The 26,993-nt window shown below is 46.9% G+C and overlaps 3 protein-coding genes across 5 annotated transcripts; all 3 read right to left on the reverse strand.

The window, feature by feature from the left end:
• Positions 1-370: 370 nt before the first annotated feature.
• Positions 371-15,438, reverse strand: si:ch211-264f5.6 (carcinoembryonic antigen-related cell adhesion molecule 5). The gene is made up of 11 exons (XM_068332513.1): positions 15,338-15,438; positions 14,764-14,892; positions 14,346-14,675; positions 12,221-12,384; positions 10,954-11,080; positions 9,268-9,546; positions 8,723-9,001; positions 8,392-8,646; positions 8,184-8,298; positions 3,069-3,107; positions 371-2,986 (listed from the first exon to the last, which is right to left on the reverse strand). Exons 2-10 carry the CDS (start codon positions 14,810-14,812, stop codon positions 3,089-3,091), a joined length of 1,617 nt encoding a protein of 538 aa, XP_068188614.1. The 5' UTR covers positions 14,813-14,892; positions 15,338-15,438; the 3' UTR covers positions 371-2,986; positions 3,069-3,088.
• Positions 15,439-16,006: 568 nt separating this feature from the next.
• On the reverse strand, positions 16,007-22,516 carry LOC137607734 (zinc finger protein 271-like). Its single transcript, XM_068333677.1, has 3 exons — positions 22,203-22,516; positions 18,981-20,131; positions 16,007-17,174 (listed from the first exon to the last, which is right to left on the reverse strand). The coding sequence occupies exons 1-3, from the start codon at positions 22,243-22,245 to the stop codon at positions 16,023-16,025; spliced, it is 2,346 nt and encodes a 781-aa protein (XP_068189778.1). The 5' UTR covers positions 22,246-22,516; the 3' UTR covers positions 16,007-16,022.
• A 179-nt stretch (positions 22,517-22,695) lies between these two features.
• On the reverse strand, positions 22,696-26,983 carry LOC137607069 (zinc finger protein 32-like). Of its 3 annotated transcripts, none has more exons than XM_068332553.1 (3): positions 26,633-26,983; positions 26,056-26,467; positions 22,696-25,063 (listed from the first exon to the last, which is right to left on the reverse strand). In XM_068332553.1, exons 2-3 carry the CDS (start codon positions 26,096-26,098, stop codon positions 23,871-23,873), a joined length of 1,236 nt encoding a protein of 411 aa, XP_068188654.1. In that variant the 5' UTR covers positions 26,099-26,467; positions 26,633-26,983; the 3' UTR covers positions 22,696-23,870. The 3 variants fall into 3 exon arrangements, with proteins under 3 accessions (XP_068188654.1, XP_068188655.1, XP_068188653.1); XM_068332554.1 differs by having other exon boundaries at positions 22,696-23,833; positions 23,924-25,063; positions 26,056-26,983; XM_068332552.1 differs by having other exon boundaries at positions 26,056-26,983.
• Positions 26,984-26,993: the final 10 nt, after the last annotated feature.

Here is a 26,993-nt window from a genome sequence, read left to right on the forward strand (position 1 = left end):
AGCGCCTTGCTAACACCTTAAAGTCAGGTCAAAGCGTTTGTGTGTTTGTCTTCCTCAGAAAAGAAGGTGAGGGTGTGGCAGGTGACGACAGGCAGAAAAACCCCACGGCTGTGGATCACACACACACACACACACACACACACACACACACACACACACACACACACACACACACACACACACACACACACACACACACACACTCTCTCTCTCTCTCTGTCTCTCACAAACAGGTATGCATTCACAAAAAGGAGACACTCCCTTCTCTCTGTGATTGGGCAGTTTGAAGAACAGCAGACTCTGATTGGCTTTAAAGCAAAATAACATAAAAGGTTAAATAAGAAGACAAAAAACATGACAAAAGTAGGGAAATACTTCCACAACATTTATGTTTGGACACATGTTGAACTGACAAGACATGGATTTCACTGAGGGGACAGACATCTTCTGTAAACAAACAAATCTTAAGGAATGAAAACCCCAAAACAGTTTTTTTTCTATCTTATTTACAACCTGGTCGAGTTCGGCCAAATGCTAAAGATAACACATCCACATATTAATAATGCTATTCATACACTTTTGAGTTCTCACATATTCAGTTCAACCAACAGAAAACACAAACACTAAACACCTAAGGAGATTTTGATGTGTGATTTGCAGAACAGCTATGATCTTCAGCTCCAGTTTTCAAGACAAAATAAATACTTTTCCGACCGGACATCAGTGCATGTTAAAGTCTGACATCATAAAAACCACAGAACAAAAAGCATCATCCAGCTCGAGAGGAAGGACAGGACCGATCGACCGAGGGGAATCTGATCGACTGAACTCCAAATCAACAGGTTGTTGTTGTTGTTTTTCACCGTCAAACGGAAGCCAAACCAAACGGGTTATCGTTGCCCCGCAGCTCAGCGAACCAAAGAATGTCAAACACCTTCCCACGACTTCTCTCTTCCTTCTTCACCTGGCTGTCTCGACTCTGCGTGTCCAATCATGTCTGCTCCACCTGAAACCTTCACCTCCTGCGCTCATTCATTTTCCAGACGACGACGAAGACGCATTCAAACGCGACCTAAAGAGGACCTACGAGGGAAAGCGAGCAGGGAAAGCCCAAACCGTGGGGCGCCGCAAAGACTCTGGAGAGTCTACGGCTCTACTTTAACTTCTGATGTCAAATGAACTTTAAAAACAAACTGAGACGCTCTAAAGGGGCGTGTCCGTCTGATTGATGAATAAAACCACAGCAAAATGTCAAACTGCAGGAAGTTTGAAACAGGTTTTGCCAAAACCTTTGGATTACGTTCTGTCAGATCTCCCACATGAACACAGGAAGTTGGAACAATGACATCACATCGCCTCACATGATCTCCGCCATGATCAAACCCAATGGAGGCCGTTGCCGGCAGTACTGGCGCATGAAGTCAAACAACGTTGACAGTTTCAGTTCTGTGTCCTCCGGAGTGAGGGAGGCAAGGGCGTGGCAGGCGAGGAAAGACTTCAAGTCCATTTTATTTGAATAGCACCAAATCACGGCAAAACTCACGCAAAGGCAGTTTGTTTCAAAAAAACACAAAGAAGAACAGAAAGTTTAGACCAAAACAGACAAATCTGAACGTCAGTACGCCACTACTGTCCACAGTAGTAGACTAATGCTAGCCTCAAGAGCTACAAGGTCTACCACTGCTAGTCAGCACAGCTAGCTTCTCCAGGATGCTTCTCATTGGCTTAGATGGTACTGATCTCATCACCCAGACAGGTTTTATGTTACTCAGGAATCCCCGATGAGCGGATCACGAGGTTTAAGACCAGATCGACTCGCAATAACAGATAATCTAGACCAAACATTCGTTGGGACCGAAGTCCTGGATTGGCTAATGTTGACCCCCATCTTTACAGGCCAATATCCCAAACCTGGACCCAACATCGATCCCAGAAAAGATCCGGTTTAAACTCCTGCAGTCGGAGCAGACTGGGTCTAACTGGTTAGCTAGCCTGGTTAGCTAGGCTCGGTGGTCCTTTCCTGTCTTTCTCGATGACTAGCCACGACGGAATGCTGTCGAGTTGATGATAATTTACTGTTCTTATGTCCCCCTTTTTGTTTATTACATTTCAAATCATCGTTAACGTCGTTATCTAAAAGCAAATTGAAGATAAAATTCATCATTTTGAGTCAGAAAGATTTCAAAGAACACTGACTTCTGGCCAATCCTGTTTACTTACAGAACACTTTATGTTTTTTTGGTGGATCACTTTTGGGATTAACCAATGAAATAAAAAAAAATGGAATGAAAATATAACAATGGACCCCGGGGGGAGTTGCTGTCGCTTCAAATGGCCAATGGGGATCCAGCTCAACAAGCTAATGTTTATAGTGAAACGCGGCGGGGCCCCCAGACGTCTCACAGAGGGAAGCTTCAGAGAAACTGAGGTATTTAAGATTTCATTGTCGTCTGAAGACGCGTCAACTTAAGTCTGCTCTGAAACTCCTCGCAGTGTCCTTGATCGGCTCCACCCGGCAGATTGGGACATAATGGAAGGAATGTATTTAAATATTACTTTACCCTGAACGTGTGTGTGTGTGTGTGTGTGTGTGTGTGTGTGTGTGTGTGTGTGTGTGTGTGTGTGTGTGTGTGTGTGTGTGTGTGTGTGTGTGTGTTTCCTCCTCAGATTTCCAGGTTAAAAAAGTCACTCATCGTAACCGTCTGTGTTTTTCTTGTGTCTTAAAAGAAGCGGCGAGTCGGACAGAAGGTGACAGACGGCGTCAGTTAACATCAAGAGGAAGAGAAGAAAAGAGTTGATGACCCAGGAGGGCGGGGCTGGCGGTGGGGTGGGGGGGTTGATGATGATCCAGTGATGTCAACCAGTTCACCAGTCTGAGAAAACCCATCCAGGTTTCCCGGACAGAAGGGGGGAGGACAATGGGGCCGCTGGTTGGGTCTCGAGCTTCAGGGGGAATCGGGTGGATCCGACTGGACACTCCTCCCAGCTGGACGGCAAACGGACAAATCAGACCATGTTTGTTCCTGTTTGAATTTTGCGTGCATTTGTGTGATGTTTTCGTTACTCACCATCGGTGGGAGGTGCTTCTTTAGTACGGCGACTCAACCCTGAACACAAAGATCAATAGTTAGATCAGCTGATGGCGCCACATTATCATCTCAAGGGTTTTCCTTCTAACCTGCTCAGCTCACAGGTTAAACACCACAGATGAAGACAATTCGCACATTAACGATGTTTCTATAGTCGATCTTGTTCGAGCGGCTCAGTCCGACCAGAGTCAAGAAGCGTCTGGGCCACAAACTCCAAACAACTTTCCTTGAATCTTATCAGCGAAACTTTTCTGATACGAGTTGTAGAGAAACATCAGGAGAAAAACAGAAGAAGGCAAATCTGGTTCAGTATGAACAGGATAAGAGGTCAAATCTCAGATATAATAATCAGCTGTAGGTGCGACGCGCCCACAACAACCTGGACCTCGACACTAAGAGGACCAAAGATGTGATTGTGGACACATATCAGTCTTCTGGCTCCTCTCATGTCTTTTGTCTGGTAACTGACAATGATATCCAAAAATATCACTGAGGTTATTGTTTTGGACTCATGAAGACATTCAGAGATAGTCGTGACGCCATGAGGCCGACAACAAAGATTTGATTGGAGTCGTCACAAGCTAGGAACCTCTTTGAACACTGACACAGATTCTGTCTCTATGGCAGCGTGACACGATCACCATCCAGACTGATTGCTTCATTGCTGAAAGTTCTGATGCTGGCGGTTCTGTTTGTACGCTGATAAAACACAAGAAACACATGATAGACCTGTGACAGCCTCAGTGGTGCGTCCTCTGACCCCATCACTAAAGATAATCAAACAATGTCAACATATTAGTGCAGGTAGACCTCAGGTTACGTAGTTGGGAGTTCAGTTGTTATCGATTATATGACGGCTTTCAAAAAATAATACACAGATACGGTTCCAAACGTATTCTATCTGTACGATTGATAAATTGATTGATTTTGCTTCCTGATTCCCTAAATTAGTGTTAAGACTAAAATTACAGTCCAGTTACCATGGTGATGGCGTGCAGCTACTGTAGTTCCTGTTGGAACCAAAGGAAAGACTCTGAACCTGGATCGTTAAAATAATAACCAACCCCACCAACATCAAACCCGCTGCACAACCTTTCATTTTGTGATCTGTCTTTAAATCTTCGCCTCTTTAAAACAAACGACGTGAGGATGAGTGACGGCGGCAGGAGCCAACGGGGGGAGGGAAGGACCGGATGACGCGGACAACCGCCGGCGAACGGTTGAACGAAACCCGGTTTGATCCAGAGAAGACGAGGAGGGCAGCGACAGACGAGCCGAGGAAGACGAGTGCAGACATGACAGTGACATTCCTGCTACTCTCTGACCACGCCCTCATGCGGCCGACTCACGCACAGATCACACAGTTCCCAGAATCCTCGGCTATAGGTCACCCGAGTCCCACTGAGCGCGAAGTCAAGGACATGAAACTTGGGTGGTTTCTGGGTGCGTTTGCACCTGTCTGATCGTCGCCTTGCGACAGACGTGGTCCTAGGCTGGTGGTCCCCCCCACCACCATCACGCATCACTAGCGTGTGAACTGGCCTACTGGGGGGGGGGGTTGGGTGTTTATCCTACCAATCGCCAATGTCTAGGCCCACCCAACTTGCCATCACCCAAGTTGAACCTGTTTCCATGGCGAGGATGCTAATAGCTCCTCCCCCGCTAGGTGTGTATGTGTGTGTGTGTGTTGGGGGGGGCTAACCTTGCCTGACACAACCTCACCCACAATACAAGACAGACACACAACTTTCACTCATTCCAGCAAACCGTTTCACAAATTGCTTACACGAATAACTGGACGAGTTGTACAAAGTGTTTCTGGGGCGCGGCGTGGGGTGGGGGGGTACGAACATTCCTGAAGATCAAACATGTAATTAGAAGCCAGGAGTGCGATGTGGAGAGTTGCTCACCGGTGGGAGCTGGGATTGACAAAAACAGCCGTAGATAGTCTACAAACGACGGGTCGGTGCCGACTGGTCACACTGGTGTCCTGTCGGCTGTCAACTCCGCCCCCTAATTACCACTAAACAAAGTCTTTATTCCCCGAGTTGATTCATGAAACCAAAAACCTCGGGTTAAGCACAGGGTTTGGCCTCATTTTATCCTGTCTCATTTCTTTTTCTTTCTCCCAATTGAATTCAAATCTCGTTTTACATACCAATGCGGGAGCGTCGAGAAGCCGATTCCCCGCTAGCTACTCGCAGACAAATTCAACAACCCGATGGCTGCAGGAGTTTTTAACGACTCGGTGCTTCAATTCAACGGTTTCCTGTTTCATCTGGTGACACGTGACAGGTGTGAACATAACCTGGAGGACAGGAAGTAGCCGAGAATTGGGTCACCGTGGGTCACGTGTTCTGAGTCTGTCTGTCAGTAAACTTGTCTTCACTGTCCCACGACGACAACAGTTCAACAAGCCCCTTCTCTGCGCTACCTTTATTTTTATGTAGCGGCGCGACATAAATATGGAAGCTGTTGAGTCCGACCCGCCGCCCAGACCACAACCACCAACAAAAAGCTGCTGTCGTCAGCGCTGACATTCACCACCGCTACGGGTCCACAGACGAGTTCCCCTACAACCCAACACCTCCACCACACCGTGACTTCTCAGGTGTCAGGTGACCATCCGGATCGGTCTGCGCTTCGCATGACTGACAAACAAGTCCGATGGCGGGGGAGGGGTGTGTTTATCTCAGGACAGCCAGGGATAAACCTGCTTTTAAAAATCCTCATCAGCGTTTTCGATGGCCCGGAGGCTGGAAGACAAACTACGGGTCGAGATTGATTGAAGGTCTCGTTGGCGTTTGTTGACCAGTTTGGAAGTAAAGGCGGACGTGGGAGAAGGACCTCCAGGTGGGAATCCTCTCGGGACCAGAATGCGTCCAATGTGTGAGGATAACTGCTGCTTTCAGGACAAACTCAAGCCTTCAGAAGGATATTTTTACTCAATGGAGTCAAAGGTGTTCTCCGAAATTCGATCCTGGTGGCGGCGCAATGTCATAGTGTTATTCTGGGGTTTAATGGCTCAGTGACAACAATGGACTGGTTTCAAGTCTCAAGACAACCCTTCAGGGAGTCGGGACTTCTCTCCGTATCAAATCACCACTAGCTTCACGAAGGGTAGTTGGCGAACGTCTGTCTCCAGCGTCGACGCCCACATTGATTGAAGCGTTTCTGCACAGATTACGGGGTGGTTGGCGCCACAAATGACTCGCCCCAAAACCAGCAAACTGTTGTGCATTGATTCACGTGATCCCAAGAAAGTTAGCAAGTAGCCACTCCTAGCTGCTAACGGCTAGATGTTTTGGTCACCTACACAACGTCACCATTGTCCTCCCCTTGGATCACACATGTCAAACTCAAGACCTGGGCGCCAAATGTGGCCCTCCACATCATTTTATGTGGACCACGAGAGCATTAAAGGTCAGAGAGTCTAAAATAAATGGATCAAAAGTGTGCTTTGACCAAAACTTCATTTCCCACAATGCTGTAGTTAAGCCCATTTTAACATTAACAAAAACGTTTTGAACAAAGTTAATGTCCTAACTTGTGTCTGACGTTATTTTTCTTTATTGATTGATAGTTTGATCCTTGATTGATGGAGTTCTGTGGGTTTAATAACCTGACAGATTAAAAGGATTTATGTTAGAACAGAGAAACAAACAAACATGTATTTTGTGCAACTGTAATTTTTGTAAATTGAATATTTAATAAATTCCGTTATTTAACATTAAGGAGTAGTTACATTTATTTTAGTTTACATCTAGTACTATCTGGCCCTTTGAGGACAGCTATTATGCTAATGTGGCTTTATGTGAAAATAAGTTTGGCACCCCTGAATTAGGGGTAGGTACGGCATCACTACCACCCAAACCGCGACAGAAAAACAACAATAGTCTACAAAATTTAAGCCTGGTAACTTTGGTACACAAGGAAGAGACGACGTCATGAAGGAGGACCCATCCCCCCCTCCACAGGAAGTGGGGGAGGAGTCAGCCCTGAAACACAGATTTGCCTCAGAGACCAGAGCAACTGGCCTGAGATCTGTTTCAGCGCTCAAAGTGAAACTAGCAGCAGCAGAAATACCTGATCAAGGTTGACCTGCCCCAGAATGCAGGAACCTTTCCTTAGATTCCTCAGTGTAGGCGGTGAACACCCAGCAGAGAGGGGGGCGGAGTTAAGGCCTCCTGGAGCCGCATGACTTCATGAACACGTCCGAGTTTTTCAGACGGTTGGAAATGAACCACCTCCAACATATCCAGAACCGGCCCCTGGAGCAGAGGGCCAGTTCTGTTTCTACTGGACCTGGATCAGTTCAGGATCGTCCAATCGAATCAAAAGTATTCATCCAGGTCACATGACGGTTGCTAATGTGTGGAAGGGCGTGGCAGCCGTTATCCTGCGTGTACGTTAGCTTAACATGTTGTAAGACGTCAAGACGAGAGAGGAATGTAAGGAATCTCCTCCAAGGTCATGAAATGAGAGACTGAGACGCACACACACACACACACACACACACACACACATACTCACACACACACACACACACACACACACACACACACACACACACACACACACACACAGGTATGCACTCACACAATCAGCCAGCAGTGAAAAGAAACACTCTTCTTTTCTTGATTGGGCAATTTGAGGCGAAACAGATTCTTACTGGTTATTTTCTTGCTTTTAAATGCTGAAGAATTAAAAGGTAAAACGGGAAACAAGTTTAAATTCTGTTCTGATGTCTAACCTAGACAAACAGAAGTCAACAGTCGGCCATAAGTATGTGGACATGCCGGTTTACAGTGAATGAACGCGAATCCATACAGGATATCTTCCCGAAACCACATTGAACGAAATGTTCCGGAAAACTCGTTAACCTCGGTCTGAGTTCTTTACGCCTGAGACTGGTTTGTGACTCAGCTAGCGACAGTAAATTCACCGCGGCCTCTGAAGACATGCATCTGTACAGCTTTCAGCAACGAAACATGAACGTGTTTGATGGTAGACGGCTCAAGCTCCTCCTCTTGTCCACACAACATCGACCAGACGACGGGCGACGATCCGCGTTTGAACGATCGGAGTACTTACGGTACTTTCTGCCTGCAGTACATGACCAAGCCAATGGCGGCGCCGAGTGCGACGAGGACGCCGATGATGATTCCAGCGATGGCGCCGTCTGAGAGACTGTCCAGCTCTCCTTCAGCTGCGAAAGCAAAACGTACACCTTTAAAACCCATCCGCCCGAAAACCCCTTCGAATACCCAGCAGCTCATCCCAACGGTCATGTGAGTCTCACCCCTGACGGCCAGGTTGTGGGTGGACATGGTGCTCTTGCCGGTAACGGCGTTGTTAGCTTCGCACGTGTAAATTCCAGTGTCTTTGTAAACGGCTTTCTCGATGGTGTAAGTCGCCGTTTTGACGTTGGTCAAGGTTCCGTTGAACTTCCAGGTGAAGTTGGCGGGAGGGACTGAGGCAGCGGCGCAGGTGAGCATCACCTTGTCGGTTACTTCTACCTCCTTGTCGCCCAAGACCGTCGCAGGTTCAGGACCGTCTAGAGACGAAACGCAATTTAAAAGATCAAGTCGTGAACGCACGTTACCCGCCGATGTGACGCCGCAGACACTCACAGTTGACCACCAACTTGTAGGAGGCCTGCTCTTTGCTGATGGCATTGCTCAGCTGACAGACGTAGTTCCCGTTGTCCTCCTTCTTCAGCGCGTTGATCATCACGGAACTCTTGTCTCCAGCGAACACCACTCGGCTGTCCGCGGCCAGAGGATTACCGTCCTTCAGCCAGGTCACGGTGGTGACGACGCCATCTTTTGCCCGGCAGCTGATGTTGGCGGTACCGTTGCCGGCCATGAGGACAGCCGTCGGACCGGTGATGGTAACGCCTGAAACGGGGTCTGTGAAGAAGACGCCGTACATTTCTCTGTTAGTCTTTGCCATTTTCTTCTCATTCTAAACATACAACATAAAAATCCCAGGTTCTCAAGTGGATTGGAACCCAAGACCTTCTTGTCTTGTCTTGACTGTGCTAACATCCCCTCTGGCGTTTGAAAGACTTCTTGAGGTAAACAACTCAGGTTGAGTCACAGCTGATGCTGCTAGCTAGTTGGCTGGCGTAGCTTTAGACGTAGCATCATGTTTGGGCAACTAAACGCAGACTCACCCATTATAGAAAAGGAGGCGCCTGGAGATGAGACGGTGCGTTGGGTTTTCTCATTCTTTGCCCTGCAGGTGTATTCCTCCACCTTCTTTCCCAATCCATGTTTAGTGATCACTTCCATAGTCAAGACGGGACCGAAGAACTCCATCATGGTCTGGCTGTGGTACCAGGTGAAGGTGGCCGGAGGAAGAGAGACGGCTGAACAGGTCAGGTTGAAGTTGGAGCCGGATCGGAGGACCTGGGGAGGCTTTTGAGGAGTGATGGTGACTTGTTCCGGTCCATCTGTGGAGCAAACAAGCATGCTAAGATAAATGAACCTACTATACCTACTATCATCCTCAAGTTTGTTCAGCCAGGTAATTGATACCGACCTTAGAGGAACTAAACCCAGCAGGTAAACAAAGGTAAACAAATATCACAGTACTGGTCATTCTTGACATGAATCCGGCACCTGATTGGCCGTGGCTCTGAGAAACACCAATCATCGAAGGTAGAAGTCCCTCCCTAACGCATACAGTCATCATGAAGACTTTAAATGTTGAATAGCTTTCATTCATTCATTCATTTCCAAAACTGCTTCTCCACTTTCGTTTGTAGCGCATCCCAGAACCACACGAAAGACTGTCTTGAAATACTTCCATTTGATCTGAAGTTCTCTCTGTCATGTTTTTGTCAAACCCTAAAGAAGCTAAATGTTTTCTGAAACAATCCACTCCAGTCGTGACTTCTCACACCAGCCTCACTAAAGTGAAAGCAGTCAGGTTTGATTAATTAATAACAGGCTAACTGGCAGTCGGCGTGGTTCCACTGCCTTCAGGTTAGTCATGGTGAAGTTGCTGTGTACACAATGCAGCATTAGTACAGGTTGAGTCCTGCAAACACACACCGCAATGTAAACTGCAGGCACCACATGACTTTAACGCCTGTTTTGTCGGAGGGTTTTACCAACCAGATCAGCGCGACAGGTTCAGGACGACAGTTCCAGTCCATTACCGTGAGCAAGAAAACCAGTGAAACCGCCTCTGAAAGTATGTGACTCATATCTGACCTTCCTTCAACAGAAGGGAGCTTTATCAAGCAAACATAACATTGCATTTATTTGCTTAAGAATCCGACTCTTAGAGTGTTTGAATGCGGAAACACAGGTTTGCGCGTTGAACCAATCAGTGAACGAACCCGACACCGTGTTTCATTGTTTTAGATTGACGGAACGAAGAGGTTTGTTTTTATTTACTCGTCCTTAGCTGTCACTGAGATACATCTCATCTTTTACTTTCCTCAAATGTCGCAAGGTGACCGCTGAGTCACCTTCATCTCCCAGAAACCAGTCGACAGATGTGAGCCGTACGTTTATTCGCGTCACCACGGACATTCTCTTGTTGGTGTGGTTAGGATTAGTCGTAAATGTTGGTATAGAGAGGAACTTCTTGGATTGAGGAGGAGGCTATAAAAATTTGGAGGCAGAGCCTCAGAAAAGGTAAATGCTCTCCCCCTGCTTTCAGGATACTTTGCGTGAAGCCAGGACTAAAATAGGAGATAAATGAGAGTTTAATGATGTGAACTGCGACATTGTAAATGGAGAAACTAATCTTCTGTCTGAAGGACTTTCTGGAGCTTATGTTGATGGCTAACAGCACTCATGCTAACATGTGAATTCCTGTGCAGGTGAAGAAAACCAGCAGTACTTACAGTAGACAGTCAGATTGAAGGGGCCACTCTTCTCCATCTCCAGGCTGTTAGCAGCTTTGCAGTAGATGGGTCCAACCAGGTCGGTTCGGAGAACACCTGTGAAGGTCAGCTGACTGGACAGCTCCAACTGGAGTTCAACACCAAGCAGAAAACACACCAGTCGTCTAATCATTCGCCGATAATCACGTAAAAACACAGAATCTTACAATTACCCCACCATTAATAACACGTCAAGTGAAGGACTTGACGTAAGACTGACATGACACCTGTTATAACGTTACATTTCAACAACTGTAACCATGACGACCACTGGATTTTTGTCAACGTCATGTTCATCGTTGGGTCAGCAGACAAAAATTCACACAAGTGTGACAACAGTCGAATGAACACACCTTCAAATAAAGAGTTTCCTAACAGTAAGCTAAAGAATGATTAACTCACTGGCTGACATTGGTATCTACTGATGTCTATAGACCTCTATCGTCTATAGACTATGTCTATATACTACAGACCTCTATACACTGTAGTCAATAAACCTCTATAGTCTATAGACATCTATAAACATCTATAGACTACAGTGCGCCCTCATTTCTCGTGGTTAATGCGTTCCAGGAACCATACGTGATTGAAGAATTCTGCGAAAGAGCGACAAACTATTTATGTTATCATTTATGGTAATTTAAACGTTTACGAACCCTCCCCATACTGATATTAAACCAACTTCAACATGTATTACCTTTTCCAAAACCTCTAACATGTGCTGTCCCTCTGATGTACTCATTCCTGATCCTATCCATCCTGGTCACTCCCAGAGAGAACCTCAGCATCTTCATCTCTGCTACCTCCAGCTCTGTCTCCTGTCTTTTCCTCAGTGACACTGTCTCTAGACCAACCGTCAGCCAATAGAATGCCATACGGTATCACGTGACTGCCTACCAAAAATCTGCAATGAGGTGAAGTCCTGAGCGTTGATGGACGAATGAGCAAGGGCGCACTGTGTAGTCTATATCTATAGTCATCTATAGACTATAGACCTCTATAGCCCATAGAGTATGGTCTGTAGTCAATAGACTATAGAGGTCTACAGTCTATAGGTTTATCAACTGTAGACCTCTATAAACATCTATAGACCTCTACAGACGTCTATAGACTATAGTTATCTATAGTCTATTGACGTCTATAGAGATCTACAGATGTCTATAGCCTATAGACCTCTATAGACTGCAAATGAATGGATGAATGAATGTATGAAAGATGCTTGACTGACGTCTTTCTGCGTGATCCGTTTGCCGTCGACCTGGATGGGCGCGGTGCCTTTGAACCAGGTGAACTTGAGGTATGAGCCTTTAGCAGAGCAGGTCAGGACCACGGTGCTGTTGTGTTCAATGGCCTCCGGCACGTTGGACTTGATGGCGACATCAGACACCGGCTCTACAGACGATAAGAAACAGACCATTAGGGACGGATCAGGGGAAAACGCGTCTTACACAATACTCTACTGTACTCGTTTTTCTTTCAGATGTTTATTCTGACATCTTCTGTGTTTTAGAGCATGCTGAAGTAAAGGAGGAGGAGAGTCTACTCTTCACCATCTTCATCAGAGGCTTCACAAACACTGGTCACACACTAATGATGCACAGATTGGTTCTGACATCGTCACAAAACAAATAATTATCCTTCACCTGATTTTGCGGCAGCAAGAAGGATTGGGGAATTCCGTCAAAGACCTTCAACGTAAACTGTGGTTTGGTTTGAACCAGTTCATCTCTAATTGAACATCTTTAGACTCTGCATCAAACAGCGGCCATAGAAAAAACAGATAAATCATTTTGTCAGAGCTCAGTCTTGTGAAAAGTCAAAAACCTTGAAAATAATCCGTTTACAACCAGGAAAAACTGCAACGACATCAGATATCGAAAATGGGGCGTTTAGATTCTGAGGTTCACCTCAAGTCTGGAGTTCATTCCAACTCCTCTAGTCGACCAATGGAAGGCCCATGTGTACGCCAAGACACACAACGCCAACAAACAGCTGGTGGCAGGCAGGGCGCCCAAATACTCCACCGTCAACAAGGAAACGTCAATGACATGACCCCGCCCCCCTCCCAGCAGTGTCTCTGCATCGTTGTTTACCCACAATGCACAGCAGCTGAACTTCAGTAATGATTTAAATCTACGACATGCAGACAGGATCTGATGTTAATGAAGGTTCTGTGTTCTTCCCACACATCCAGAAGGTTCTACACAGTCCAGGTTCACACGGTGAAACAGTCATACAGCTACACTACAGGGAAACTTCATACCTGAATAGGTCAAATGATTGAACATGCTTCAGTTTGGGGTTAGGGTTAGTGTTAGGTTTTAGTGTTACAGGTTAGAGTTTGTTGCCTTGCTCAGGGGCACCTTGGCAGTGACCAGGAAGTGAAAGGGCACCTCTCCAACCACCAGTCTACACGTATTGAGGTCTGCACAGGTCTAGAACAGAACACCCTCTGGTCAACCGCCAGTCAGGAAACCCCTCCACCCCCCACCACCCCCCACCCCCCACCACCATACCAGTCAAAACCAGCAGCACCAGTTCATCAGCCTGGAGAGATCAGCTGGTTTATCAGTTCTACTGGAAACACTGGGCAAGCACCAGTCAAGCTGAGACCTCACACACACACACACACACACACACACACACACACACACACACACACACACACACACACACACACACACACACACTAGCATACAATATAAAGAGCCACACCCAGCAGCTTCACTGTTTCGCTGCAAATTAAAGTCAAACTCGTCAAACTGGAAAAAGAGTTTTTATATAAACCCTCAGTGGTAATTTCACTGGTATTAAATAAACTTCTGCTGCTACCATATGTAACACACACACACACACACACACACACACACACACACACACACACACACACGAACTAACACACTCCTGCTACTAGTTTAGCCCTCCACCTGCCATCACTAGTAGTTTATTTATTGGTTTATTTCCAACACCACTAACCAGTATTTACTGCCAGGCGGCCACAACACAGTCTCAACATTCTGTCTCCTTTCGCCAGATAATCTAGTCCCTCCCAGCGGCTGCGCTGCGTTGTTGCTAGGAGACAGTTCAAGGTGTTCGGGTCGCGCAGGGATATCCGCACCGAGATGTGTGGCTGCGCCTTCAGAGCCACAGCAAACTTTTAACGACAGCAAGAAAAAGTAGTCCCGAAGTAAACAACCAGACTCCGGTGAAAAAACAACCAACAAACAAACACCCACGCGCCCCGACAAACCTCCGCCCTGTGACGCGTCCGGGGGAACACCTGTCTCACCTGGGCGGGGGTCTGTGGGAGGCGCGCGCCACTGGCGCGGACCGTTGCGGGCGGTCGGACTCACCCAGAACCCGGAGCTTGGTCTCCCCGGCCAGCGCCTCCCCCAGCTGGGACACGATGCTGACGCTGTAGTCCCCGGTGTCCTCCTTCTTCAGCCCGCTCAGGGTCAGCTGGCCGGTGGTCGTGTCCAGCGTGGCGCGCCCCTGGTACTTGTCGTGGACGTTGAGGCCGTTGCCGGTGAAGGTGACCACGTTGGTCAGCTCCGTGGGGGTGTGGTGGTTCCAGATGATCACCACGTACGTGGATTTGTCCGCCTCAGTAACGAACGTGACGTTTTTGCCCACAACCGCGTCGATGGGGCCCTGCTGGAGTATCCCCTGTCCGACGCAGGAGCCTGAGGACAAAAGAAAACGTCAAAGTTCTGGTTCCACCTGGACGGGTGGGAAAACAGGTGCTGTGGTCACGTGACCCGCGGTTCTTACCGGTCAAGGTGAGCAAGAGAAGAAATGAGTTGAGGGAGAACTGATCCATGGTGGAAGGTTTGAGTCTGAGAGGAGACGGAGGCTCGTTACACCTAGACCTGCTGGAGGACACACCCAGAACCCCCCCACCTACACACACACACACACACACACACACACACACACACACACACACACACACGTCACTGGTATGAGGATGTTTTTTTTCAACAGTTGTTCAAACATTACAAATGTACTGCTGCCACCGAAAGTACAAGTCAGGAATACTCAGAGGTGCTGGCCTACCCACACACACACATATATATCTATATACAGTATATACCTATATATAGGTATATATAATATATATACCTATATATATACACAGTATATAGTATATATACATGTAATATACATATACATGTGTGTGCATATATATGTACAGTATATCTTTAATACATAATATATGTAATATACATATAGATGTACAGTGTATATATATATATATATATATATATATATATATATATATATATATATATATGTATGTATGTAATATACACACACACACAGTGTGTGTATTATATACCCTCACCGGCTCCTTTTCAGGTCCATCTTCCTGGACCAGGTTGAACCCTTTTGCCTTCAGAACGGTTTCCGTCCCTGGTGGTTTAGATCAAACCAGGTTCTGCAAACGTTCCTCAGAGTTTGTTCCATGTTGACATGGGGGCGTCACACCGATGCTGCAGGTGTGTCTGCTGCACATCCTGAGTCTGGGTGAGAAGTGGTCTCAGTTTCCTGTCAGTTTCCGTGTATTCACTATATAAATAATCATCATAAAAAGTAATTAAGCTTTGCATTAATAGCGTCACAGAATTAAGAACCTCCTTAGCGCTGGGAACTGCAGTCATGACCTCACTTATTTTCTTAAATCTCAACTTTGTCAGAAATTTGATGGAACTCTAATTTTAATCGGTGCAGACGAGTCATCCTCTGCTCTGATGACGTCATGTCCTCAGGAACCCGCTGGCTCCACCTGCTGGAGTCATGATGACATCACTCCAGAGCTCCAAACTAATGGTTCAGCCGCAGGAAGTCAGACCTCTGACCTTCATGATTTTACATCTCAATATTCTTTACAGTGTATTCACCATTATAATTTTATTTATTTGTGGATTGTTGCAGCACAGCCATCCCCTTCATTTACCCGCTTTGTGCTCATTCTCCTACAGCAGCAAAGACCATACCAACCCTGTTTTAACAGAGAGACTTGTCTCCTCTCAGTGGACACTCGCGTGTCGCTTCAGGTTCTCAGGTCGTGTGAAACTTTTCCCACAAACCGAGCAGCTGAAAGGCTTTTTTTCTGAGTGGACCGTCCCGTGGCGTCTCAGGGTTCCACGCTGAGCAAATGTTTTACCGCAAACCGAGCAGCTGAAAGGCTTCTCTCCGGAATGCTGCCTCGTGTGTCTGGACAGATGGCACGCAACGCGGAAAGACGCTTTACAAACGGAACACTTGAAGGGTTTCTCTCCCGTGTGGACTCTGAGGTGCGAGACCAGAGAGGATTTCTGTGCAAAGCAACCGTTACAGAAGTAACAGCTGTAGGGTTTCTCTCCTGTGTGGACTCTCATGTGTCTCTCAAATCCTGTCCTCCACAGAAATTTCTTCCGACAAACAGAGCAGCTGAAATGTTTTCCCTCTGCGTGAAGCCTCATGTGATCATTCAGCGACGACTTCCGAGGGTAACTTTTACCACAGATTGAGCAGCTGAACCTTTTCCGTCCTGGTTCTGGTGTTAAATCACCTTCTAACGGGTCTGAACCTGGATGGAGTTTCCTGGAATCCCCCCAATCCCAACTGTCATCAGTCTCTGGTTCAGAAGACTCTGAGTTCCTGTCTGGTTCTGGTCCTCCACAGTCCTCAGCTTCAGTTTTTATCTCATTGGTCTGATGAAGCTGTGAGGACTGAGGTGTGTCTTTGTCGTCTTCTTCACTCTTCACAAACACAGGAGTGAACGTGAACTTGGTGACAGAACCCTCCTCTAGACCTTGAAGCTTCTCTGCCTCCTGAACTGAGAGTTCCTCTTCCTCCTCTTTAATTTTAAACAGTTCTGGGGGGTCATGCTGATCCAGACTGGGGCTCCAGTCCTGCTGCTTGGGGGTGAACTCCTCTTTACTGTCTACAGTCTCTGGTTCAGAACATTGTGAAGTATTGTCATCACTTCCTTGATGTGGGTTCCTGACTGGTTCTGGTTCTTCATAGTCTTCTCCATCAGTCTTTATTTGATGTTGATGCTGCTCTCCTTCCTGATTGGTCCAGGTTTCCTCCTTTTCCTCTTTAATATGCAGCATCTCCATCAGGTTGTTCCTGTCTGGACAGATGTTCCAGCTCAGTTCTTCATGGAGAACCTCTGGTTTAATCACTGACAGCTGCTGGAACAGATAATAAAGAGACACAGAAATCAGTGTTTTTATTGTGAGAAACACCATGAGGATGAATGAATGAATGAATAAATGAATGAATGAATGAATGAATGAATGAATGAATGAATGAATGAATGAATGAATGAATGAATGAATGGAGACATGTCCAAATGGATGTAAACAATGTCAAAGCTGCAGTAAAACAGTCATCTAACCATCGTGTTCTGGGTTAGAACATTAAATAACATTTAGTCTCGTCTCCCCCGGATATAAACCACCGAAGAAGAAAAGACAGAGAAGAACAACACCTGTGTGAACCAGACCCAGAACCAGACCCAGAACCCACCTGTGTGTGAGCGGACTGGACCTTTGACATCAGGTTCTTCCATGGAGGCGATGCCGGGTCACGTGACCAGCTGTTCTGTTCCGGGTTCTACCGGGAGGCTCCGTTTAGCTCCGGGTGCTACTTCCGGTGACTTGTGTTAGCATCAGCGGCTAACGGGAGAGCAGCCCGAGACAGAGTCCGTCTGAACGGGTTCAGTCACACATTCTGGCTCTGCTGCGTCACTCCGACCGGGGCTGATGGGAACGGACGTCACACGTGACCGACAGTTAGCCTGTTAGCCTCGGTACGGGTTCTTCTGCTAGTGACAGACTTCCGCGGTGGGCCGGAGTCTTCTTCGTGTGTTTCTGGTCAGTTAACGATCATCGTCTGATGCTCACTACCGCCACCCTCTGGTCGGAATGGATTCATCCGCCCCATTTTCTCATGAGGTCTGGTGTTTTCTAATAACAATATAATAATAATAATAATAATAATAATAATAATAATAATAATAATAGATATTACTACAACAATAATAATAATTACCTCTTTATTTTTAGGGATACTACAGTTACTGTGTCCTGATTGGTGGTGATCGATGTTTGTCAGCACATTTTCTATTGACTGAAGAGCAAGAATTGCCACCAATCTCCTCTAAAACTCACTAACACAAGATTTAATCAACTAAACTAAATGTAAAAGTAGTAATGTTCACTCCACTGATCACAGTGTAGTAAACATGAAGCACTAGAGCTGTTTGGGCTGACTGTAAAGATGTGACCACACTGACTCTGTGTTCACAACCTCCCAGGAGTTTAAATGTATACAACTTCCCATTTGTCAGTTTAAAGTGAATAAACCTCCTGGATGAAACGTGTTCACACCTCAGGGAGAGGTCCTGTTGATTCTGAGGCAACCTTTGAGAGGATTCAAACACGACTCAAACACAAGAATTTATTATAGTTACCAGAATGTATTACAGTTGACAGAATCACGACGAAAAGAAATAGTCTCCTGCATTGGTGATAAAGGGATTGGACCCCATACTCCCCAAGCACTCCCCACAAGGTACCATGAAGGACGTGGTCGAATGCCTTCCCTAAACGCACAAAGAACATATGGACTCGCTGGGCGAACTCCAATTACCCCTCATGCACTCGCTGGAGAGTGTGGAGCTGGTCCAGTGTTCCCCAGCTCCACACCGATCTTCGCATCCGAGGTTCGACTGTCGGTCTGATCCCCCTCCCCAGTACCCTGGAATAGACTTCACCTGGGAGGATGCAGAGTGTGATCCCCCCCAACAGTTGGAGCAGACCCTCTTGTCCCTGTTTGAAAAGTGGGTCACCACCCCAGTCTGCCAATCCAGAGGCACTGCGCCCTACTGCCATGCAATGTTACAAAGACGCATCAACAAAGACTGTCCCTGTACATCCAAGGACTTGAGGTTCTCAAGGTGAATCTTATCCACCTGTGGTGCCCTGTCAATGGACAGTCGAGTGTCGCTTCAGGTTCTCAGGACGTGCAAAACTTTTCCCACAAACCGAGCAGCTGAAAGGCTTCTCTCCCGAGTGGACCGTCCCGTGGCGTCTCAGGGTTCCACGCTGAGCAAATGTTTTACCGCAAACCGAGCAGCTGAAAGGCTTCTCTCCAGAGTGAAGCCTCATGTGTTTGGACAAATGACACGAGACACGGAAAGACGCTTTACAAACGGAACACTTGAAGGGTTTCTCACCTGTATGGACTCGAAGGTGTGAGACCAGGCTGGAATTTTGTGCAAAACTGAGATCACAGAAGTAACAGCTGTAGGGTTTCTCTCCGGTATGAACTCTCATGTGTCTCACAACTCCTGCCCTCCACTGAAATTTCTTCCTACAAACGGAGCAGCTGAAACGCTTTCCTTCTGAGTGAAGCTTCATGTGATCATTCAGCGACGTCTTTCGAGGGTAACTTTTACCACAGATTAAGCAGCTGAATCTTTTCCCTCCTGTTACTGGTGTTAAATCACTTTCAGACGGGTTTGAACTTGGCCGGGGTTTTCTGGTATCCTCCCAATCCCAACTGTCATCAGTCTCTGGTTCAGAAGACTCTGAGTTCCTGTCTGGTTCTGGTCCTCCACAGTCCTCAGCTTCACTTTTTATCTCATTGGTCTGATGAAGCTGTGAGGACTGGGTTCTGTCTTTGTCGTCTTCTTCACTCTTCACAAACACAGGAGTGAACGTGAACTTGGTGACAGAACCCTCCTCTAGACCTTGAAGCTTCTCTGCCTCCTGAACTGAGAGTTCCTCTTCCTCCTCTTTAATTTTAAACAGTTCTAGGGGGTCATGCTGATCCAGACTGGGGCTCCAGTCCTGCTGCTTGGGGGTGAACTCCTCTTTACTGTCTACAGTCTCTGGTTCAGAACATTGTGAAGTATTGTCATCACTTCCTTGATGTGGGTTCCTGACTGGTTCTGGTTCTTTACAATCTTCATCAGTCTTTATTTGATGTTGATGCTGCTCTCCTTCCTGATTGGTCCAGGTTTTCTCCTTCTCCATTTTAATATGCAGCACATCCAGCAGGTTGTTCCTGTCTGGACAGACGTTCCAGTCCAGTTGTTCATGGAGAACCTCTGGTTTAATCACTGACAGCTGCTGGACGTCTGCTGACAATGAAGAGACATAGAAATCAGTAGTTTTATTGTGTGCAACCCCATGACATGAGTTTAGACAGACAGACTAACCTGAGATAGATAATAAAGATAACTCAATACTACCAGTAGTTAGCTATAATATCCACACATCGCAGTTTCCTTGTTCAGCTTGAAGGTAAACTGGTCATAACAAGTGGCACAAAATAGGGGAATTTTCCAGGCAACATTCAGAGACTTTCTGTTAAATGTTACAGGAACAAACTGTAATACATGAAACACCTGAAGAACTGTGGAAGATCTTCAGTATTTTTGTTTTTTCTTCTGCTACTTCTGGCACTTTCTGTGACCGAGGGCGGCACTCAGGGAAGTGGATCCATTGTTTACTTGCCCAAACTGCTGATAGTGCTGAGAAGACCCAAGCTGCTTCTGCCGGGGCTGAGGCCCGACATCCCACCCGAGCTCTGGACGCCCTGATATCAGGGCTGCAGGGCTGGAACACAAGTGAAGCAGGGCTCGAAATTGGGCCCATTTTGGTAGCATATGCGCCCAAATTTTTATCACTGCGACTATTAAATATATTTGGGAGCACCGGTGCGACTAGGGAAACAAATCTGGTGCGCCTTTTTTGTGAGGCCGCACTCCTGTGGTCCTGCCAGGGACCAATGAGAGCGCAGCTGCGGCTGCTCTCCTGAGGGAGAGAGGAGGAACGGAGATGGACAGAGCGTCTCCATCGCTCCGTCACTGCTTTGCTTTTGGGGGGTGCTCCTGAAGTCTTTGCTGGTGCTACTGACTTCTACATTTGGGAGCACCAGTGTTACCAAGAAAGAAAGTTAATTTCGAGCCCTGAGAAGAAGACATAGGCTTACAGGTCCCTGGGTCACCATTGACCTGAAGGTTCCTCCCAACAAGAAGGAGGCCTTCAACTCATTTTCATGTCAGAAAAGGAAACAGGAGCTAATGAGAGTCCGGCGCTGCCTGAAGGGAAAAAAATGAAGGAAGGCAGGGACGTTGAACGTTGACACCAACAGGAGGACGTTCAAGTTCTCTGGTGACTCGTCTGTGGTGAGGTGGACAACTGACGGCCAGGAGGACGAGAACCTGTGACGGAACATTTTGTTGAGTGACCCGAGGGTAAACGCCTGATCCTGAACGTGACTGAAACCAAGGACACGGCTGTTAACTTCAGAAGGACGAGGGTCCCACAGCCTCTGTGTATCCTGGGGGAGCATGTGGACAAGTACCGGGGTTTCTCCAACACAAGAACCACCAGGAAGTACAACAACACAGTCAACAACACAGTCAACAACACAGTCAACAACACAGTCAACAACACAGTCAACAACACAGTCAACAACACAGTCAACAACACAGTCAACAACACAGTCAACAAAGCAGTCCATGGAAAAGGGGCTCATTTATAGACAAGATTGGAATGTTGTTTGAATCTGAGTGAAGTTTGTTGTGGAGTTAAACTACTTTAAGTCCTCATCGATTAGTTAAGTATCCAACCATCCATCCATCCATCCAACCATCCATCCATTAATCCATCCACTCATTCATCATGATGGTGTGAATATGTGCAGGTATTAGTACACAGTTGGGTTTTCTCCACAGGATTTCTACAATACGGAATTATCTGATCCAATTCTCCAAATGGACCAAAACAACCACAATGACCCTAAAAAGGTCATCTAATCATTTTGTTCTGGGTTAGAACATTATATAACATTTAAGTCTTAATCCGACTATAATCCACCAAAGAAGAAGAGACAGTGTGAACTAGAACCAAGGCAGTCAGAGACTGCAACATCCCACGACACCCCTGAATGCAAAATTTTACCCTGACCTACTAGCATAGGTCAAAGATCAAATCTAGTGCTCTGACCTACTGTCATTGATCAACGAACGAGCTTTGATCTATGGTCTTAGTCACACTTACTCTCACCGAGTGTTTCCTCTGGAGGTTTGATGGAAACAAGAACGAGGCAACATGTTTGGAACCAGACCCAGAACCACAACCAGAACCAGACCCAGACCCAGACCCAGACCCAGACCCAGACCCAGAACCAGACCCAGAACCCACCTGTGTGTGAGCGGACTGGACCTTTGACATCAGGTTCCTCCATGGAGGCGATGCCGGGTCACGTGACCAGCTGTTCTGTTCCGGGTTCTACCGAGAGGCTCCGTCTAGCTCCGGGTGCTACTTCCGGTGACTTGTGTTAGCATCAGCGGCTAACGGGAGAGCAGCCCGAGACAGAGTCCGTCTGAACGGGTTCAGTCACACATTCTGGCTCTGCTGCGTCACTCCGACCGGGGCTGATGGGAACGGACGTCACACGTGACCGACAGTTAGCCTGTTAGCCTCGGTACGGGTTCTTCTGCTAGTGACAGACTTCCGCGGTGGGCCGGAGTCTTCTTCGTGTGTTTCTGGTCAGTTAACGATCATCGTCTGATGCTCACTACCGCCACCCTCTGGTCGGAATGGATGTAGCCGCTCCATTTTTCCATAAAGTCTGACTCTTAATTAATAGTACAACTACTACTGATAATAATAATTACAACTGCAACAAAATTAACTCTTTATTTTTAAGGATACTGTGTCCTGACTGGTGATGGATGTTCTCGATGTTTGTCATCACATTTCCATGACATTGACTGAAGAGCAAGATTTGCCACCAATCCCCTCCAATACTCATCAGCACAAGATTCATTCGAGTAAACAAAATCTAAAAGCAATTATGTTCTGAGGTAAACATGAAGCGCTAGAGCTGTTCTGGCTGATTGTAGAGATGTGACCACACTGACTGTGTGTTCACAACCTCAGTTTGAATGTCTGAAACTTCCCATACGTCAGTTTGAAGTGAAGAAACCTCCTGGATGAAACGTGTTCACACCTCAGGTAGAGGTCCTGTTGATTCTGAAGCCACCTTTGAGAGGACTCAAACATGAAGGAAGCAAAGACTTTAATATAATTAACAAAATCAAGACAAAGACAGTCTGGACAGTCTACTTGAGTAGATTTGAGTAGACTACATCGCAGATTTTTCAAATGATATATATTGTATATTGTCCTCGATGAGATGCAAGTTTCATCTCATCGAGGAACAGGGAGCGAGCGAAAGGCGAGGAGCAAGAGTCTCCCATGAGCTGTAGTCACGTGATACCAGACACGCATGCTATTGGCTGACGGCATCCAAGGCTAATGGTTTCTCCTGCCAGTTTACTTCTTTCATACAAAAGTGTTTTAAACAGTCTATAGAGTGTGGGAAAAGGTAATACGGATCTAAGGGGGTTTAATATCAGTATGGAGAGGGTTCATAAACGTTTAAATTATTAATAAATAACAAAATAAATATTTGGTCTCCATGTCATGGATTTTCGCTGTGGTCCTGGAACACATTAACCGCAAGTAATGAGGGATTACTGTACAAGTACTCTTCTATGTGGTTTATCTGATACAGTTCGACAGTCTTAGTGTGAATCCCACGTACTGACAACGACTAAAGATGTAAAAACTGGGACCAGGAACCCTTTGACATGCAAACTTTTTGTCTCCGTTGGATCTCCGTTTCCAACTTTTCAGCCGAATGTTTTCTCATCATGGCTTCCGACCAGCGGCTACTCCTTCCAATTTACTCTTCTGTCTCTCTGGATGATTCCCAGAGGAGTCCCTACGGCGAGATGGAGAACCTCAGGACGCTGGTGAATGACAGCCTGGAAGGGTTCATAAAGACTGAGGTCAGGTTTCCCTTCAATGGACACTCATGTGGTGTTTCAGAGTCTCAGGACGTGTATACCCTTTACCACAAACGGAGCAGCAGAAAGGCTTCTCCCCTGAGTGGACCGTCCCGTGTCGTTCCAGGGTTACACGCCGAGAAAACGTTTTACCACAAACCGAGCAGCTGAAAGGCTTCTCTCCTTTGTGAACCAATCTGTGCTCTTTCAGGGCTTCACGTTGATCAAATGTTTTACTGCAAAAAGAGCAGCTGAAGAATTTCACTCTGGAATGAAGCTTCTCGTGTTTGGACAAATGGCACGATAGACGGAAAGATACGTCACAAACGGAACACTTGAAGGGTTTCTCTCCTGTGTGAATTCTAAGGTGCGAGACCAGAGTGGATTTTTGTGCAAAGCCTCGATCACAGAAGTAACAGCTGTAGGGTTTCTCTCCTGTATGGATTCTCGTGTGTCTCTCGATTCCAGTCCTAGAATAAAATTTCTTGCTACAGAAAGAGCAGCTGAAATGTTTTCCCTCTGCGTGAAGCTTCATGTGATCTCTCAAGGAGCCCTTCCTAAGGTAACTTTTACCACAAAGTGAGCAGCTGAACGGTTTCCCTCCTGGTTCTGGTGTTCCATCACTTTCAAACGGGTCTGAACCTGGTTCTGGTTTCCTGGAATCCTCCCAGTCTGAACTGTCATCAGACTCGGACTCAGAAGACTCTGAGTTCCTGTCTGGTTCTGGTCCTCCACAGTCCTCAGCTTCAGTTTTGATCTGGTTGGTCTGATGAAGCTGTGAGGACTGGGTTCTGTCTTTGTCATCTTCTTCACTCTTCACAAACACAGGAGTGAACGTGAACTTGGTGACAGAACCCTCCTCTAGACCTTGAAGCTTCTCTGCCTCCTGAACTGAGAGTTCCTCTTCCTCCTCTTTAATTTTAAACAGTTCTGGGGGGTCATGCTGATCCAGACTGGGGCTCCAGTCCTGCTGCTTGGGGGTGAACTCCTCTTTACTGTCTACAGTCTCTGGTTCAGAACATTGTGAATTAATGCCATCTCGTCCTTGATGTGAGTTCCTGACTGGTTCTGGTTCTTCATAGTCTTCTCCATCAGTCTTTTCCTCTTTAATATGCAGCACATCCAGCAAGTTGTTCCTGTGTGGACTGAGGTTCCAGTTCAGTTCTTCATGGAGAACCTCTACTTTAATCACTGACAGCTGCTGGACGTCTGCAGATAATAAAGAGAGACAGAAATCAGTTCTTTTCCTGTGTGTGACACAATGACATGATGATGGATGGATGGATGTATGGATGCTACCAATCACTAGCTGTGATTGGTAGCTACTGTATGCAAATGTTAGGGAGATATACCGCTGCTCCCCCTTCCCCCTCTCTAGATTGGTCAGACCACATCCTGGTACCGTTAAAGTCCTTTTTGAAGCCCCTGATGTAGAGACAGCCGGTGAACCCAACCACCTTCAGGAGATGGACGAATGAGGGACATGAGGCACTCAACAACATTTCAAGGTGACAAACTGGCCCACTGTGAGCCACATTGTGAGGACATCGACAGGCTCCCAGAATGCCTGACAGACTACATCAACTTCTGTGTCGCCTCCACTGTTCCGGCTCAAACGGTTTGTTGTGATGCTAACAAGGAGCCCTGGGTAACCAAGAACATTAACGCCATGTTCAACGATCAGGCTTAGAGCTGGGAACAAGGAGACGGAGCAGGATAGTTCAGCACATTAGCCTGAGTCTACAAAGGTTCCTGTGATGTGGACCTAGTCCCTGTACCTAAAACACCAGTCAGGTGGATTACAGACCCGTGGCACTGACCTCCCACATTATGGGTTAGGGTGAGGGTGACACCCAGAGTCTCTCTCTGAAATATTACAGGAACAAACTTTTACACAAAACGACTGGGGAACAGAGATCTTTGAGACTCATCTTCACATTGGTGGTGAGACAGTGAGCTGGCATGAACAAGTCAAGGGCTGGAAGAATTGAACCCCTGAACCCACATCCGGGTTCTGTCCAGAGGATTTCTACAACACATGGACCGAAACAAACACAACGACCCTAAAAAGGTCATTTAACCAGACCCAGAACCAGACCCAGACCCCAGACCCAGAACCAGACCCAGACCCAGACCCAGAACCAGACCCAGACCCAGAACCAGACCCAGACCCAGACCCAGACCCCAGACCCAGAACCCACCTGTGTGTGAGCGGACTGGACCTTTGACATCAGGTTCCTCCATGGAGGCGATGCTGCGTCACGTGACCAGCTGTTCTGTTCCGGGTTCTACCGGGAGGCTCCGTTTAGCTCCGGGTGCTACTTCCGGTGACTTGAGTTAGCATCAGCGGCTAACGGGAGAGCAGCCCGAGACAGAGTCCGTCTGAACGGGTTCAGTCACACATTCTGGCTCTGCTGCGTCACTCCGACCGGGGCTGATGGGAACGGACGTCACACGTGACCCACAGTTAGCCTGTTAGCCTCGGTACGGGTTCTTCTGCTAGTGACAGACTTCCGCGGTGGGCCGGAGTCTTCTTCGTGTGTTTCAGATTAACCACCATGGTCTGATGCTCACTACCGCCACCCTCTGGTCGGAATGGATATAGTCGTGATGCTAGTTTCAATTTAAACAGAGGAAATCGCCCAAAACCACACGTTTACAAACATAAACAGCTCAACACCGAGTCCCTTCATTGTGACATAACGTTCTAAACACAGACAACAACTGACACACGTTAGCCTGACACTCAGCTCACACCTTCAGTAAAGTCGAACCCACCACTATGAAGATCACAGCCCATCAACATCAACGACTCTCCGCAGGTTTGTTTCTACATCTGTTGAAGACTCTCCAGCTGTATCCCCAACAACTTCGTAAACTGCTGAATTTCTTCATGAAACGTTCTTCAAGATCACAAATTGTCTCCTCATTGAAGATACTTCTTGTTCGAGACAAAAGAAACGCAGAGGATTTTTGGTGCAACCAATTCGACCAATGTGGTGGTTGGAGAAAGCCGGAGAACCTGGACAGAACCCACGCAGACATGGGAAAAACACACAAAGTCCGAACAGTGAAGTTTTAGCGATAATATCTTGACTTCCAAACAAAAACAGCTTATTCTGCACCTGAAAATTCTCAC

The sequence above is a fragment of the Antennarius striatus genome, chromosome 14 (genome assembly GCF_040054535.1).
Source record: "Antennarius striatus isolate MH-2024 chromosome 14, ASM4005453v1, whole genome shotgun sequence".
NCBI classification, from domain to species: Eukaryota; Metazoa; Chordata; class Actinopteri; order Lophiiformes; family Antennariidae; genus Antennarius; species Antennarius striatus.